The sequence below is a fragment of the Macrobrachium nipponense genome, chromosome 12, assembly GCF_015104395.2.
Source record: "Macrobrachium nipponense isolate FS-2020 chromosome 12, ASM1510439v2, whole genome shotgun sequence".
NCBI lineage: Eukaryota > Metazoa > Arthropoda > Malacostraca > Decapoda > Palaemonidae > Macrobrachium > Macrobrachium nipponense.
In genome coordinates this window covers 11,718,631-11,731,130 of record NC_087205.1, presented here as the reverse complement: position 1 = coordinate 11,731,130, position 12,500 = coordinate 11,718,631, and the positions used below count along the sequence as shown (strand labels likewise).

Genomic DNA, 12,500 nt, shown 5'->3' with positions numbered 1-12,500 from the left:
ATATATATATATATATATATATATATATATATATATATATATATATATATATATATATATCATAACATACATATGTATGTGTATACATATGTATGTGTATATATTCGTATATATATATATATATTATATATATATATATATATATATATATATATATATACGAATATATATATGTGTGTATATATGTATATTATATATATATATATATATATATATATATATATATATATATATATATATAGATATATATATGTGTGTATATATGTATAGTATATCTATATATATATATATATATATATATATATATTATATATATATATATATATATATATATATATATATACGAATATATATAGTGTGTGTATATATGATATATATATATATATATATATATATATATATATATATATATATTATTATGAATGTATAACTAATCATCTTTAAACGTTACTTTTACTCCTCGTTCCGAGTTCGTGTTGGGCACGACTACTACTGCTGGGCCTTGATGATACATCCTTGCTGAAAAAAGAAAGATAACTTTATTATTATTATTATTATCATTTTCTCTTGGAACAACATAGTTTTATATTTTCAAAAACAATTTCTTACATAAGGAATCTTTAAACACCGCTTCAAAAAATTTTCTTCGTTTATTTGAACTATGAAAAGATTTCAATTATAGAGCTAGGAATGAGTTTTTTTTATACACTCAGGTTATAGATATATATTAAACTCTCTCTCTCTCTCTCTCTCTCTCTCTCTCTCTCTCTCTCTCTCTCTCTCTCTCTCTCTCTCTCTCTCTTTCTCCTGTTATTTAGCATGGAGGAAGATACTGATAATAGAAGAAAAAAATACCAGTAATGTATATAATTTGATTTTTTTAATCAACTTCCATACCTAGATAATATACCTGTATAACTATAAACCAGAGAGATAATTGGTTTTCATTTATTTGTGAAGGAAATACTCTACAAAATTGATACCATATCACTCACTGGAAGTGTTATGTGTTTTTCATAATAACGAACAATTAAAAAGAGACAGAAAGTTTTTTTTTACAATATGACACCCAAAATAAGTATATTATAATCTAAATAAAACTGAAGAATTCATGACAGTACTTTAGCTAAGGAAAACAGAAAGATTTCTCATGAGTATATGTAGCAGCTATGTAACCAAGGATACATTAATGTAAACAGTGCTGTTTAACCCTTAATGGACGGATTGCTTATCAGGAGTAGTAACAGCAGATTTGGGGCGGTGGACGGATTGATGCTGTAGGGAAGCGATATTAAGGCAGAGTTTCACTACTTAGTCAAGGCAACCAAATCACATCATTGGTAATGGTATGAGGAAGATGAAGAGGTGATTATATGGCAGGGTGCAGAACAGTGAGGAGTTGACAAGTAAATATGGCAACGTTGGAAAGAACCCTTAGGACAAGACACGTTCACAAAATTAGCTTCCACATAACCTACACAGAATTCTTATTTACCTTCAATTCCTATGCATTATCTTTCATCCTCAATTGAGGCTCTTCTAATCTAGTACCTTTCCTACCTTATCCATCCAATCATCCCTGTCGTAGTATCCTTCGATTTTACACTTTATTCACAATCCAACAAGACTCCGTTCTTTCCACATATCCTGATCCAGCCTTTCGCCTACACTAACCTCGTTTCCATTTCTTATATGTATCTCCACAAATCTCACTCTATCCTGTATTCTACTTAAGCAGCTCATCTCTACGACTCAATATTTCTTCTTTTTCCCCAATACAAAATCCGCAGTTCACTTCTATAAAGGTGTGATGGATTAAAATACCCTTAATCCATTCCAACGTTGGCTTCTGTAAACACTCCGAGCTTCTTCCTAATCCTTTGCGTCGGATGAGTGGAATAAAATGTATAAGGGGAATGTGATATGTGCTTTTGTGATTAAAGATTTTCGCTTACTCGGGGAGTAAGCTTACAAACTACTTTTGTTGTTGTTGTTGTTGTTCCTACTGTTATTGTTCTTTTTGGGGGTAGGAAAGCCCTATGGAAAAGCCTAAAAAATTCTGAAAAAGGTGTTTTGCCTTGAGTTAAAGATACAGGAATTTTAGAATAAGATATTTATGATTAATTTATTAGAGGGAAAATATAAAATCTAAAATTTAATAATCTTTATGTTAATCAGTGCAGAAAAATTATTCCTAATGAAATATAGAGTATTTATTTTAGTTTTCGTTGGTGAAACAACGCGCTGTTTAACCGTAGATTTTAGCACGTTCACCAAGTAAGCTGGAAGTCGGATCAAGCCTTATTTGTTGATATTGGGATGGGTTTTACATAAATGATATAGAATGGAAATTTGTACATGTTAACTCTCGATGTCTTCACGTGTACTGCTTTGTTATAATGAGTGATTGAGAGACGTGTATCATTGGGCTAAAACTTTTCGCTGTTGGAGGAGACTCACAGAGCGAACGATGGAAGGGTGGTTCTAATTCAGTGTTGATCAAGAGCTAACCTCGGGCAGGTTCTAACCCTCGCTTTGGCCTTTTTTTTCACAAGGGAACATATTTTTTCGATATGAGCCTTATAGAATGGAAAAAATTAATTTTAGCCAAATGTAAATTAGGTTTTATATTATGAAAGTGGTTTGCGAAAAGTTTCATCCTGAATAAATGGCACACACATTTAGAAGGAGGAATTAATGTTGCAAAAGTTTCTCTCTTTTACCTATGTCTCTCCAGTGTATTGAGAGAGAGAGAGAGGAGAGAGAGAGAGAGAGAGAGAGAGAGAGAGCTGAATAAGAACTCTGTAGAATATGTTATACTAAAATGTAAACGATATTTATTCACTTCTCTTGCAAATAATTTGGCATAGTGCAAGTTTAAAAGATGTATTATAATCAGTTTAAGCCTTTTACAAAATAATGCGGTTTGAGGATATGGTTCCATTTTGAAATGAATTTATATGATATATAACTGAATTATGATTGTATATGAGTTATATAACTCAATTATGATTATATAACTGAAATTATATTTCTAATGGGCGAGTGACCTAAAATCCAACATGAATCTGCTGACTAACGCAGTGAATTAGGTGCCAAGTTGCTAGTCGACCAGCTGAGAGAGAGGCCTTACCTTACAGACCTTACATCTTGTTCGGGTTGCCCCAGGTCCCTCAGTGTGAGGCACCTCTAATGTCTACCAGAGAGTTGCTAGTACATCTTCCGGTATATTTTGCATCTTCCAATCTTGGATGGTCTGGGATGCAGCTTAGATATTTGTCGAGCTTATTCTTAAACACATCTACGCTCACTCCTGATATATTCCTCAGATGAGCTTGCAACGCATTGAATAGACGCTGCATTATCGATGCTGCTGCGTAGTGGATTAGTGTACTGTGTTCTTTCCTTATTTTTCCTGGTATAGTTTTGAGCACTATTAATTTACCTCTGCTTGCTCTTTCTGACATTTTTAGCTCCATGATGTTTTCGGCTATTCCTTCTATCTGTTTCCATGCCTGAATTATCATGTAGCGTTCTCTTCTCCTTTCTGGACTATATAATTCTAAGGATTCTAGTCTTTCCCAGTAGTCAAGGTCCTTAACTTCTATTCTAGCTGTAAAGGACCTTTGTACACTCTCTATTTGTGCAATATCTTTTTGATAGTGTGGGTACCATATCATATTGCAATATTCAAGTGGACTACGAACATATGTTTTATAAAGCATGATCATGTGTTCAGCTTTTCTTGTTTTGAAGTGCCGTAACAACATTCCCATTTTTGCTTTACATTTTGCCAATAGAATTGCTATTTGATCATTGCATAACATGTTCCTATTCATCATCACACCAAGGTCTTTAACTGCTCCCTTATTTGTGATTGTCTCATTATTAGGTCCCCTATATGCATATAGCTTTCCTTCTCCGTCTCCATAAATTATTGATTCAAATTTATCAGGGTTAAATACCATCCTATTTACCTCTGCCCATTCATATACTTTGTTAAGGTCTCTTTGTAGCGCATTCCTATCTTCATCACAAGTAATTTCTCTACTTATTCTTGTGTCATCGGCGAAACTACTCACTACCGAGTCCTTAACATTACTGTCTATGTCTGCAATCATAATAACAAACAGTAATGCAGCTAACACCGTACCTTGTGGCACACCGGATATTACCTTAGCTTCATCCGATTTCTCATCGTTTGCAATAACTATCTGTTTTCTATTGTGTAAAAATTCTTTTAACCATCTTCCTACTTTATCCACTATATTATGTTTTCTAATTTTCTTCGCTAATATATTATGGTCTACCTTGTCAAAAGCTTTTGCAAAGTCTAGATAAACCACATCTGTTTCATTTCCGCTTTTCATATTCTCACGGTGGACTAACAGTTGGGTTTGTGTACTTTTTCCGGGTACGAAACCATGTTGTCCTATATTGAACAAATTATTTTTTATTAAATGTTTCAATATATTTTTCTTCATTACCCTTTCATACACTTTCATAATATGTGATGTTAGACTCACAGGCCTATAATTACTTGCCTCTAGTCTTGATCCACTTTTGAAAGTAGGGGTAATATATATATGCTAATTTGTGGTCATCATAAATCTTGCCTGCATCTACACTTTGTCTTAATAATATTGCAAGTGGCTTTGCGATAGAATGAACTACTTTCTTTAACAAAATAGCAGGGACACCATCAGGCACTGCAGCAGCTCCATTTTTAATTTCATTAATAGCCTGCACAATGTCAGCTTCATTAATATCTATGGCTGCTAATTATTCACTATTTTCGTTCCTTACTTCTATATCATTATCTTCATTATCAATTCTAGGGGTGAATTCTCTCTTATATCGTTCTGCTAATATGTTGCATATTTCCTTTTTTCATTCGTTAATCTCCCTTCAATTCTTAGAGGGCCTATTTCTATTCTTCTTTTATTCATCTTTTTCACGTACGAGTATAATAGTTTGGGGTTTTGCTTGATATTTACTAGGGTTTTTTCTTCCAAGTCCCGTTTTTCATTTTCTTTTGATTGTATAACCTTTTGTTCTGCATTTTCTATCTTACTTTTTAGTTCTATAACTTTCCATGCATTTTTTTCTTTTGCAAGACCTTTTTCCCACTTTCTGATTTTCTGGAACAAGATCCGTCTGTCTCTTGGTATGCATGACTGATGTTTACTTTTCTTCTTCGGTATATATTTATCCACTATTTTCTCTAATATTTTATATAATATCTCCGTATTTACCTGTATATCATCACTTACGAAAATGTTATCCCAATCTTTGTTTAATTCTTCATCTATTTCTGACCATTTTATATTTTTACTGTAGAAGTTGTATTTTCCGTATCCTTCCCACTTTTTCATTTCTTGCTTATGTTTGTTTTCACCTGCTTTGGAATGGACTGTTAATTCTATGACATTATGGTCTGAAATTTTCGCATTATAAACTATTATTTCTTTAACATAATTCACCTCGTTCACAAATACTAGGTCTAAAGTATTTTTCTTTCTTGTTGGCAGGTGATTTATTTATTGAATGTTGTATTCTAGTAGCATATCTAATAGCTTTTCGGATTGCCTCTTATCTTCTGCACTACTATTACTCTCTTTTTTATATGTATAAACACAACCACAATCTCCTATTCTTTCTTTCCAGTCTATGAAAGTAAAGTTAAAGCCTCCGGATAGGAGAATAGTCCAGTCCTTGTGATTTCTACATATATCATCCAATTTTTCTATTGTTACGTCAAACTCTTTAGTATTAGGGGGTCTATATATTACTATGTTCATTAATTTTTCAGATTCAAATTCTACCGCTATTAGCTCACATTCTGAGTTACTATATTTCTCATATATTTTTCCTTTGTTTTTTGTCTTTCCCATATATTGCGGTTCCCCCTTGAGTCCTAATTTTTCTATCTGATCTATAAGTTTGGAACCCTTTTATTTGATCGTCATTCCCAGTCTCTTGGGAATACCAGGTTTCACTTATATTCATTATATCTATTTTCTTTTCAATTTGGGTTAGTTCTTCTAAGTACTCTATTTTTCTTTTTGAGTTACTCGTAACTAAACCCTGCGCATTCATCATTATGATTGTTTGCGTGTTTTCTCCTTCATTTGATAAGGGTAATAATAAGGATTTTCCCATGTCTCTTTCCTGTTCTGGTATGTTGTCCTTTTCTTCATTTCCAGAAATTCTGACATTAAAAAATCCAACTTTTCCATAATATTTTATCTTCCTTCATCATAATTATTCATTTTGTGTCTGAATCTGCAATTTTCTCCATATCTGCAATATCCTCTTGCATCATAAATACAGTTCGTATCTCTTGAGCTGTATCTTGGAGCTGATGCTTGGAAATTTTTTTGCTGACACTCCATATCGCAATGAGGGCTTGCTTTTTTCCTTCACCTGATATTCTTTGTTTCTTTCTTTATTTGTTTCTTTCTTATTTTGGATTTTATTATTGATTGATTATTTATTTGACTTTGATTCATGGCTACAGGCTGCATATATTTACATTTTTTGTCGAACTTACATCCTTTTCCTTCTTTTAGGTTTTACATATTTTTGGATGTAGATCTCTGCAATCATCCTCATAGCCATCTAGGTATGCACATTTACCATAGATTTCATAGTTAAGACATACCTTGGGATGTTTGTAGTAACATCTTTCTCCGAATCTGCAATTCCCTCTTTTCAAAAGGTTGCAGACTTTGTCTTTTTTGTCTATTTTTTCCTCTTTCCCATCATTGTGCAGATCTGGGTAGAGCTTCTTCGGGATTTTCTTTTGTGTTGTCATGTCGTAATTTATTTCTTCTATGTATGCTGCTTGATTGCCTCATATGTAGTATCGATGAGTATCTCTGCATCCATACTTTTATCTTGTTCTTTGTTTTCCTTATTTTTTCTGTCATTTCAGTTTTGTTTACTTCTCTTCCATTTTCCTCTTCTTCCTCATCCTCTTCTTCTTCATCTACAACTATTTGTACATTCAGTCTTGATTTAATAACATAATCTATCCATGATAGACATGTTGAGCAAAATATTCTGGTATCTTTTCTCATATCTTGTATAACTTCAGCACATTGAGGATGTGTCGGAATGTTGCATGCAGAACACTTTCTGATCAGGTTTTGTGGATTAACTATGCTATACCACACCTTACACAGTTTGCATGCTTTTGGCATTCTTTTTCCTATTGCATCAATTAGGATATTCACAATGGTCACCTAATTCATTTTCTTTGTCGGAATATGTTGATTTATGTATATTTTCTTTATGAGTCTCTTGACCACTTGGATTTTATTTGGAACTTCTTCAATTATTTTCAAGATGTTGTCCGTTGATTTGTTCCAGTTTAAAGGATCATATCCTTCTAATATATCTATGAATGCTTTTGTATCTTTTTGGTTAGGGCTGTTGTAGATCTCATAGATGAGAAATGCCAGCTCCCTTCCTGCTACCTCATCGTATTGCGAATCAGTTAAACACGATAAATTTCGCCATTTTTTTCCACAGTTGGAACTTACTGCCATCTTGATTTGATTTACAGTATTTCACTTGATAAACTAACTTAGCAGACGCTTTATACTACTATTTTCACACTAATCTTATCACCGACAGTTCACGAACACTTCCAGATATTTATAAATTTCCAGACGTATGTAAACGGTGATTGATTAATCAGACTGTGCGCGGTAACGTCTCACCAAGCAAAATGGCATTGAGAGAGAGAGAGAGAGAGAGAGAGAGGAGGATGGGGGGGGCGCTAAAAGGTTGCTTCGTCCAAACGGGACGTCCTAGAGAAGATAATCCTTCACCCCTCCAGGATGTAAAGCCTTTCATAATAGATTCATGAGATATCCTTCTCGACGAAGAAGTGGGATAAAAGTTTTGAAGGAGAAGGTTAACAGCAATAAACACGGAAAGGTTCTGTCTGACTAAAAAGTATCCTTACAAACAGATCGAACGAAGATAGCTGCTAGAAGATGAGACCCCACGAAACGAATATTTAGTACGTTTGCATTTCTTTTATAAGTTCTTCATCCGTCTGTTAAATGGAAATTATTTTAATATGCATTTCACTATTGGGAGACAATTTAAACGCTGCGATTCTTTCTCCAGAAATTCAGATTATCTAAAATTTACATCATACTGAACAGGTATGCTAAGCTTTCGGAACTTAATAATGAATATAAAAACTATCTTGCAAAACAGACTATATAATATATATATATTATATTATATATATATATATATATATATATCATATATATATATATATATATATATAAATATATATATATATAATATATATATATATATATGATTTATATATATATATATATATATTAATAAATATATATATATATTATATATATATTTAATATATATATATATATATATAAAAAAAAATATATATCTATAATATATATATATTTGTGTGTGCGTGTGTGTGATATCCAAAATCGACATACGTGCCCAACTCATAAAAGAAAAAGTTGTACGACCATTATTCATAATTTCAAATGAAAATGACTTAACTTTCCCGAATGACATTATGCACAGCTGGGAAACATGAAAAGTCCCCAATAGCAATCACACTACCGTAGAGCGGATCAATGTACCTACCTGGCTTGAAAAATGACATATTCACGTCATCAGCAGAGGCTCTCCACTCAGTAATACGAACTCCGTTCAGTGTTAATTTCGCGCGCTCACCTTTGCACCTCTTCATGGCTGGTGTTTTGTCGTTCAAATACACAGGGTTACTGAACGCACAAAATAAAAGAAAATAAAATAAAAATAGTTTCAGCCATAGGGAGGATTTATATTTGATATTTGGCAAATATATATATATATAATAAGAATCGAAAATAAAATGTATTACTGTCTGTTCGTCATTATTGTTTGAACACTAGCAAATATAGAATAAAACAATTAAAAAAAGGCCCCGAAGTTTCTTCTGCTGAAGCAAGTTTTCTGTGCAACGTGTAATGCTGTTTAAAACTATCAGCTACGACCGGTAGCGCTTCAGTTGCTTCCCAGATGTGGTACAGTGAGGCGACCTGAAAGCGCTGTCAGACGAACGATCCATGGCTATCTCTAACCTTGAAAAAGATAAAAACTACTGGGGCTGGATGGTTGTAATTTGGGGTGCTTAATGAGTAAAGGGTGGATGATCAACGTATCAAACTGCAGCCCTCTAACCTCAGTAGTTTTTAAGCTCTGAGGGCGGACGGAAAAAGTGTACACGGACAGACAAATGGCCATCTTAATTGTTCTCTTTTATAAAGAGCTAAAACGAGAGTAAAATTAATGGTTTCTGTCTTGATTTATAAACTTATTAATGTTTTTTTTATTATTATTATTTAGAAATATTTTTTCACGTCACCTGTCGCCTAATTCTGAAGGACTAGACGAACTACTTAGGTAGTCATTCCAACATATGTAGAGAATCCAGCATAGACATTCCAACATCGGCCAACATAACTGAACCCTCTCCCACATGACATCGTCAACCACTACTGTATCTTCCAATAAACTATAATGCATTTTTTTTTTCATCCACTAACGGCATGGCTCGTCCCCTCCCCACACCCCTTCCCTCCCCCTCCCCCACCCCACCCCGACTCCTCGCCCCCTCAACCCTTCCTCACCTACCACCACCTGTCCTGTTGTTTGTGATTCGTACCCTACTTTTTTCCGCTCTTTCTCCTTTGACCCCTTTTAGCAACTTTATTGTATTCCGTTCTTTTTCCCTCTTCTCTTTTTCTACTTTCCTCTCGCTACCCTGCATTTTAATATCAATATGCCGGGCGCTTCCTTTGTAGTGTTTGTTTGCGGATGTTTAAAAAACTCTCTCTCTCTCTCTCTCTCATTTCATCTCTATTCATCGCTGTCTATTAAAATCACCCCTATGAAAATACATAATTGCACTGTATGTGTGCGGATATTTAAGAATCTCTCTCTCTCTCTCTCTCTCCTCTCTCTCTCTCTCTCTCTCTCTCTCTCTCTCATTCTAGTAGTCTATCTCTATTCATAGTTGCCTATCAAAAACACCCATATAAAACTACATGATTGCAGTGTTTATGCGGGAAAGCTTAAAAACTGACTCTCTCTCTCTCTCTCTCTCTCTCTCTCTCTCTCTCTCTCTCTCTCTCTCTCTCGTAATGTATCTCTGTTCATCGCCTCCTGTGAGAGACAGAGGTAACAAAATTGCATGACGAGTGGACTAGATTTTTACCAAAGTTTAAATATCACAATTGATCCGGTGGAGTTTCCTTTGTGTCACAATAAAGGTTGAAAGAATAATTATTTTTCCTATTTTCCTATTTACAGCAGCAGTAATGTCCAAGAAATAATATACGTACAGATGTGGGAGCCAAATAAAATCAACTGACTATCCAAGGAATTGTGAAAATATTTCAAAATTGCGTATAGCATGTTAGTAGTATACAAACTGCAGATCTCATTAAACGCTCGTTTTGGAGTATCTTAAATCTATAGGAAGAATTATTATGTCATGATAGTGGTCACGTGACATGCACTTAGTCACTTCCAGATATCAACAATTAAAGCATAATTATAGCAGTAACCTTCGTCATTTTACTTTGGAGGTACCTACCCTTGCTGGGACAAACTAATTCTTTTTATATATAAAAATATGATATATATATACATATATATATACTATATATATATATATATAATCTAATATTATATATACTATATATAGATATAGGCATATATATATATATCTATATATATATATATATATATATATATATTTATATATATATATTTTTATATGTATATCTATATATATATATATATATATATATATATATTTTATATATATATATATATATATGTTATATATATATATATATATATATATATATAGAGATATATATATATATCTATATATTATATATATATATAATATATATATATATTATATATATGTGTGTGTGTGTGTGTGTGTGTATGTGGTGTTTGTTGTGTGTGTTGTTCCCGTTTGAGTGTTAACAGGGGCCCTTTCGAAGCCAACAGTTTCCCTAGTAACAATGTGATAGCCTTTTTATATTATATTGCAAAAAAGCTTTAATTTGATTATTGACATTACACGCTGTATACTACCTATTTGCCAATGGAATTGGCGCATGCATAGATGGAACACGAGTGTTTGCAGTGAGCTGGACATACTGGGTCAGATCGTTGTCCATTTAGGAAGCAGGACTTTTACCCCGAATGCTACAGAAGCGTTGGCCTGTGTGTTTTATACATGGAACACAGCCCCCAGCATATTTGACAAGAGTTGCTCCGCACGTCCCCTGCCTTCGTCCCCAGAACCAGCAATGACAATAAATTCTCCGCACCACTTCCCATTTAACGAGTTCGGAATTTGGTACTTTACGTCAGTACAGAAGGGGGTTGTGCGTCCTTGGGAAAGGAGAGGCTTAGTTTATGTTTCTACTTTCTTCTTGGAGTGGTTTCGCGTCTATGAAGTTCCTGAGCATCGGCTGTAACTTGTCAAAAAATAATCATATTCGGAAAAGTTTCATTCATCAGTTTTCACTTTGGCGTGTTTAGTTTATTTATTGATTTTTTTTTTTTTTTTTTTTCGTTTTTTTTTTTTTTTTTAATTTTACCCAGTCATGAGTATCACCGCAGGGAAATGTACTTCCAACTTTTACAGGTCTGTGTTTTTCTTCCTCCTACTCTTTTTTTACCAATTTGTATTCTGCAGGAACAGTCGTCAAAGCAACATATTAGGACAGAGGACATCTCTGTTGTTTTTATTTTTCAAAATGTTGACACTTGCTGATTTTACGCATAAAAAAAATTAATGAATCGTTCTTCAACCATCTGCCTCCTTTATATGCGAGCACATATGCTCCCTTTATATAATATGCGCTTGTATATGTAAAAAATATTAAGGCATATCATCAATAAAAGTTGAAGAAATGTATTAAAAAAATATAACTCTTATAACTTCATGATTAGCACTTCGTTTCTTGACATTGAGGCCTACGTTCAGATATGGTGTCGCTGCAGTCCAAATGAAAAAGAACTTAGATTTAGGAGAACTTCTATATTTTCATATCATTTTGGCAACTTATCTACAGAATAAAGCTGAGGCATCGACGTTCTACCTATGGATGAATTATTAGAAAGACGCACAGGTACGCCTGAAAACAATACGTCTCCCGAAGACAATGAAAGAGGTATTGACAAGTTCTTCAAAACAAGAATGCTCTCAGCATCTTATCCTCGAGCGATGACGTAGATCCAACAGTATCCAACACCTGAGAAAAGATGAAATGTGACGAAAAAGCCTCCAGCTACTCTGAAGTCTCAACCAATCTTTTAACACCCGAGGGTGGAATGAAGGAAGCGGTCGAATCGTCAGATGTTCCGTACTAAAACCATTAGCGGAAATTTTATATTATTCTAAAATGTTGGGATAACTGAAGAGA

At 33.5% G+C, this 12,500-nt stretch overlaps 1 protein-coding gene across 1 annotated transcript in view; it reads right to left on the bottom strand.

Annotated features, from left to right (window-relative positions):
- LOC135224354 (WAS/WASL-interacting protein family member 1-like) overlaps window positions 1-12,500 on the bottom strand; it is a 49,243-nt gene that overhangs the window by 6,683 nt on the left and 30,060 nt on the right. Inside the window, exon 2 of the mRNA XM_064263279.1 lies at window positions 452-519. Within this exon, the coding sequence (XP_064119349.1) occupies window positions 452-514 (63 nt within the window). The 5' untranslated portion in view covers window positions 515-519. The remainder of the gene's footprint in view (window positions 1-451; window positions 520-12,500) is intronic.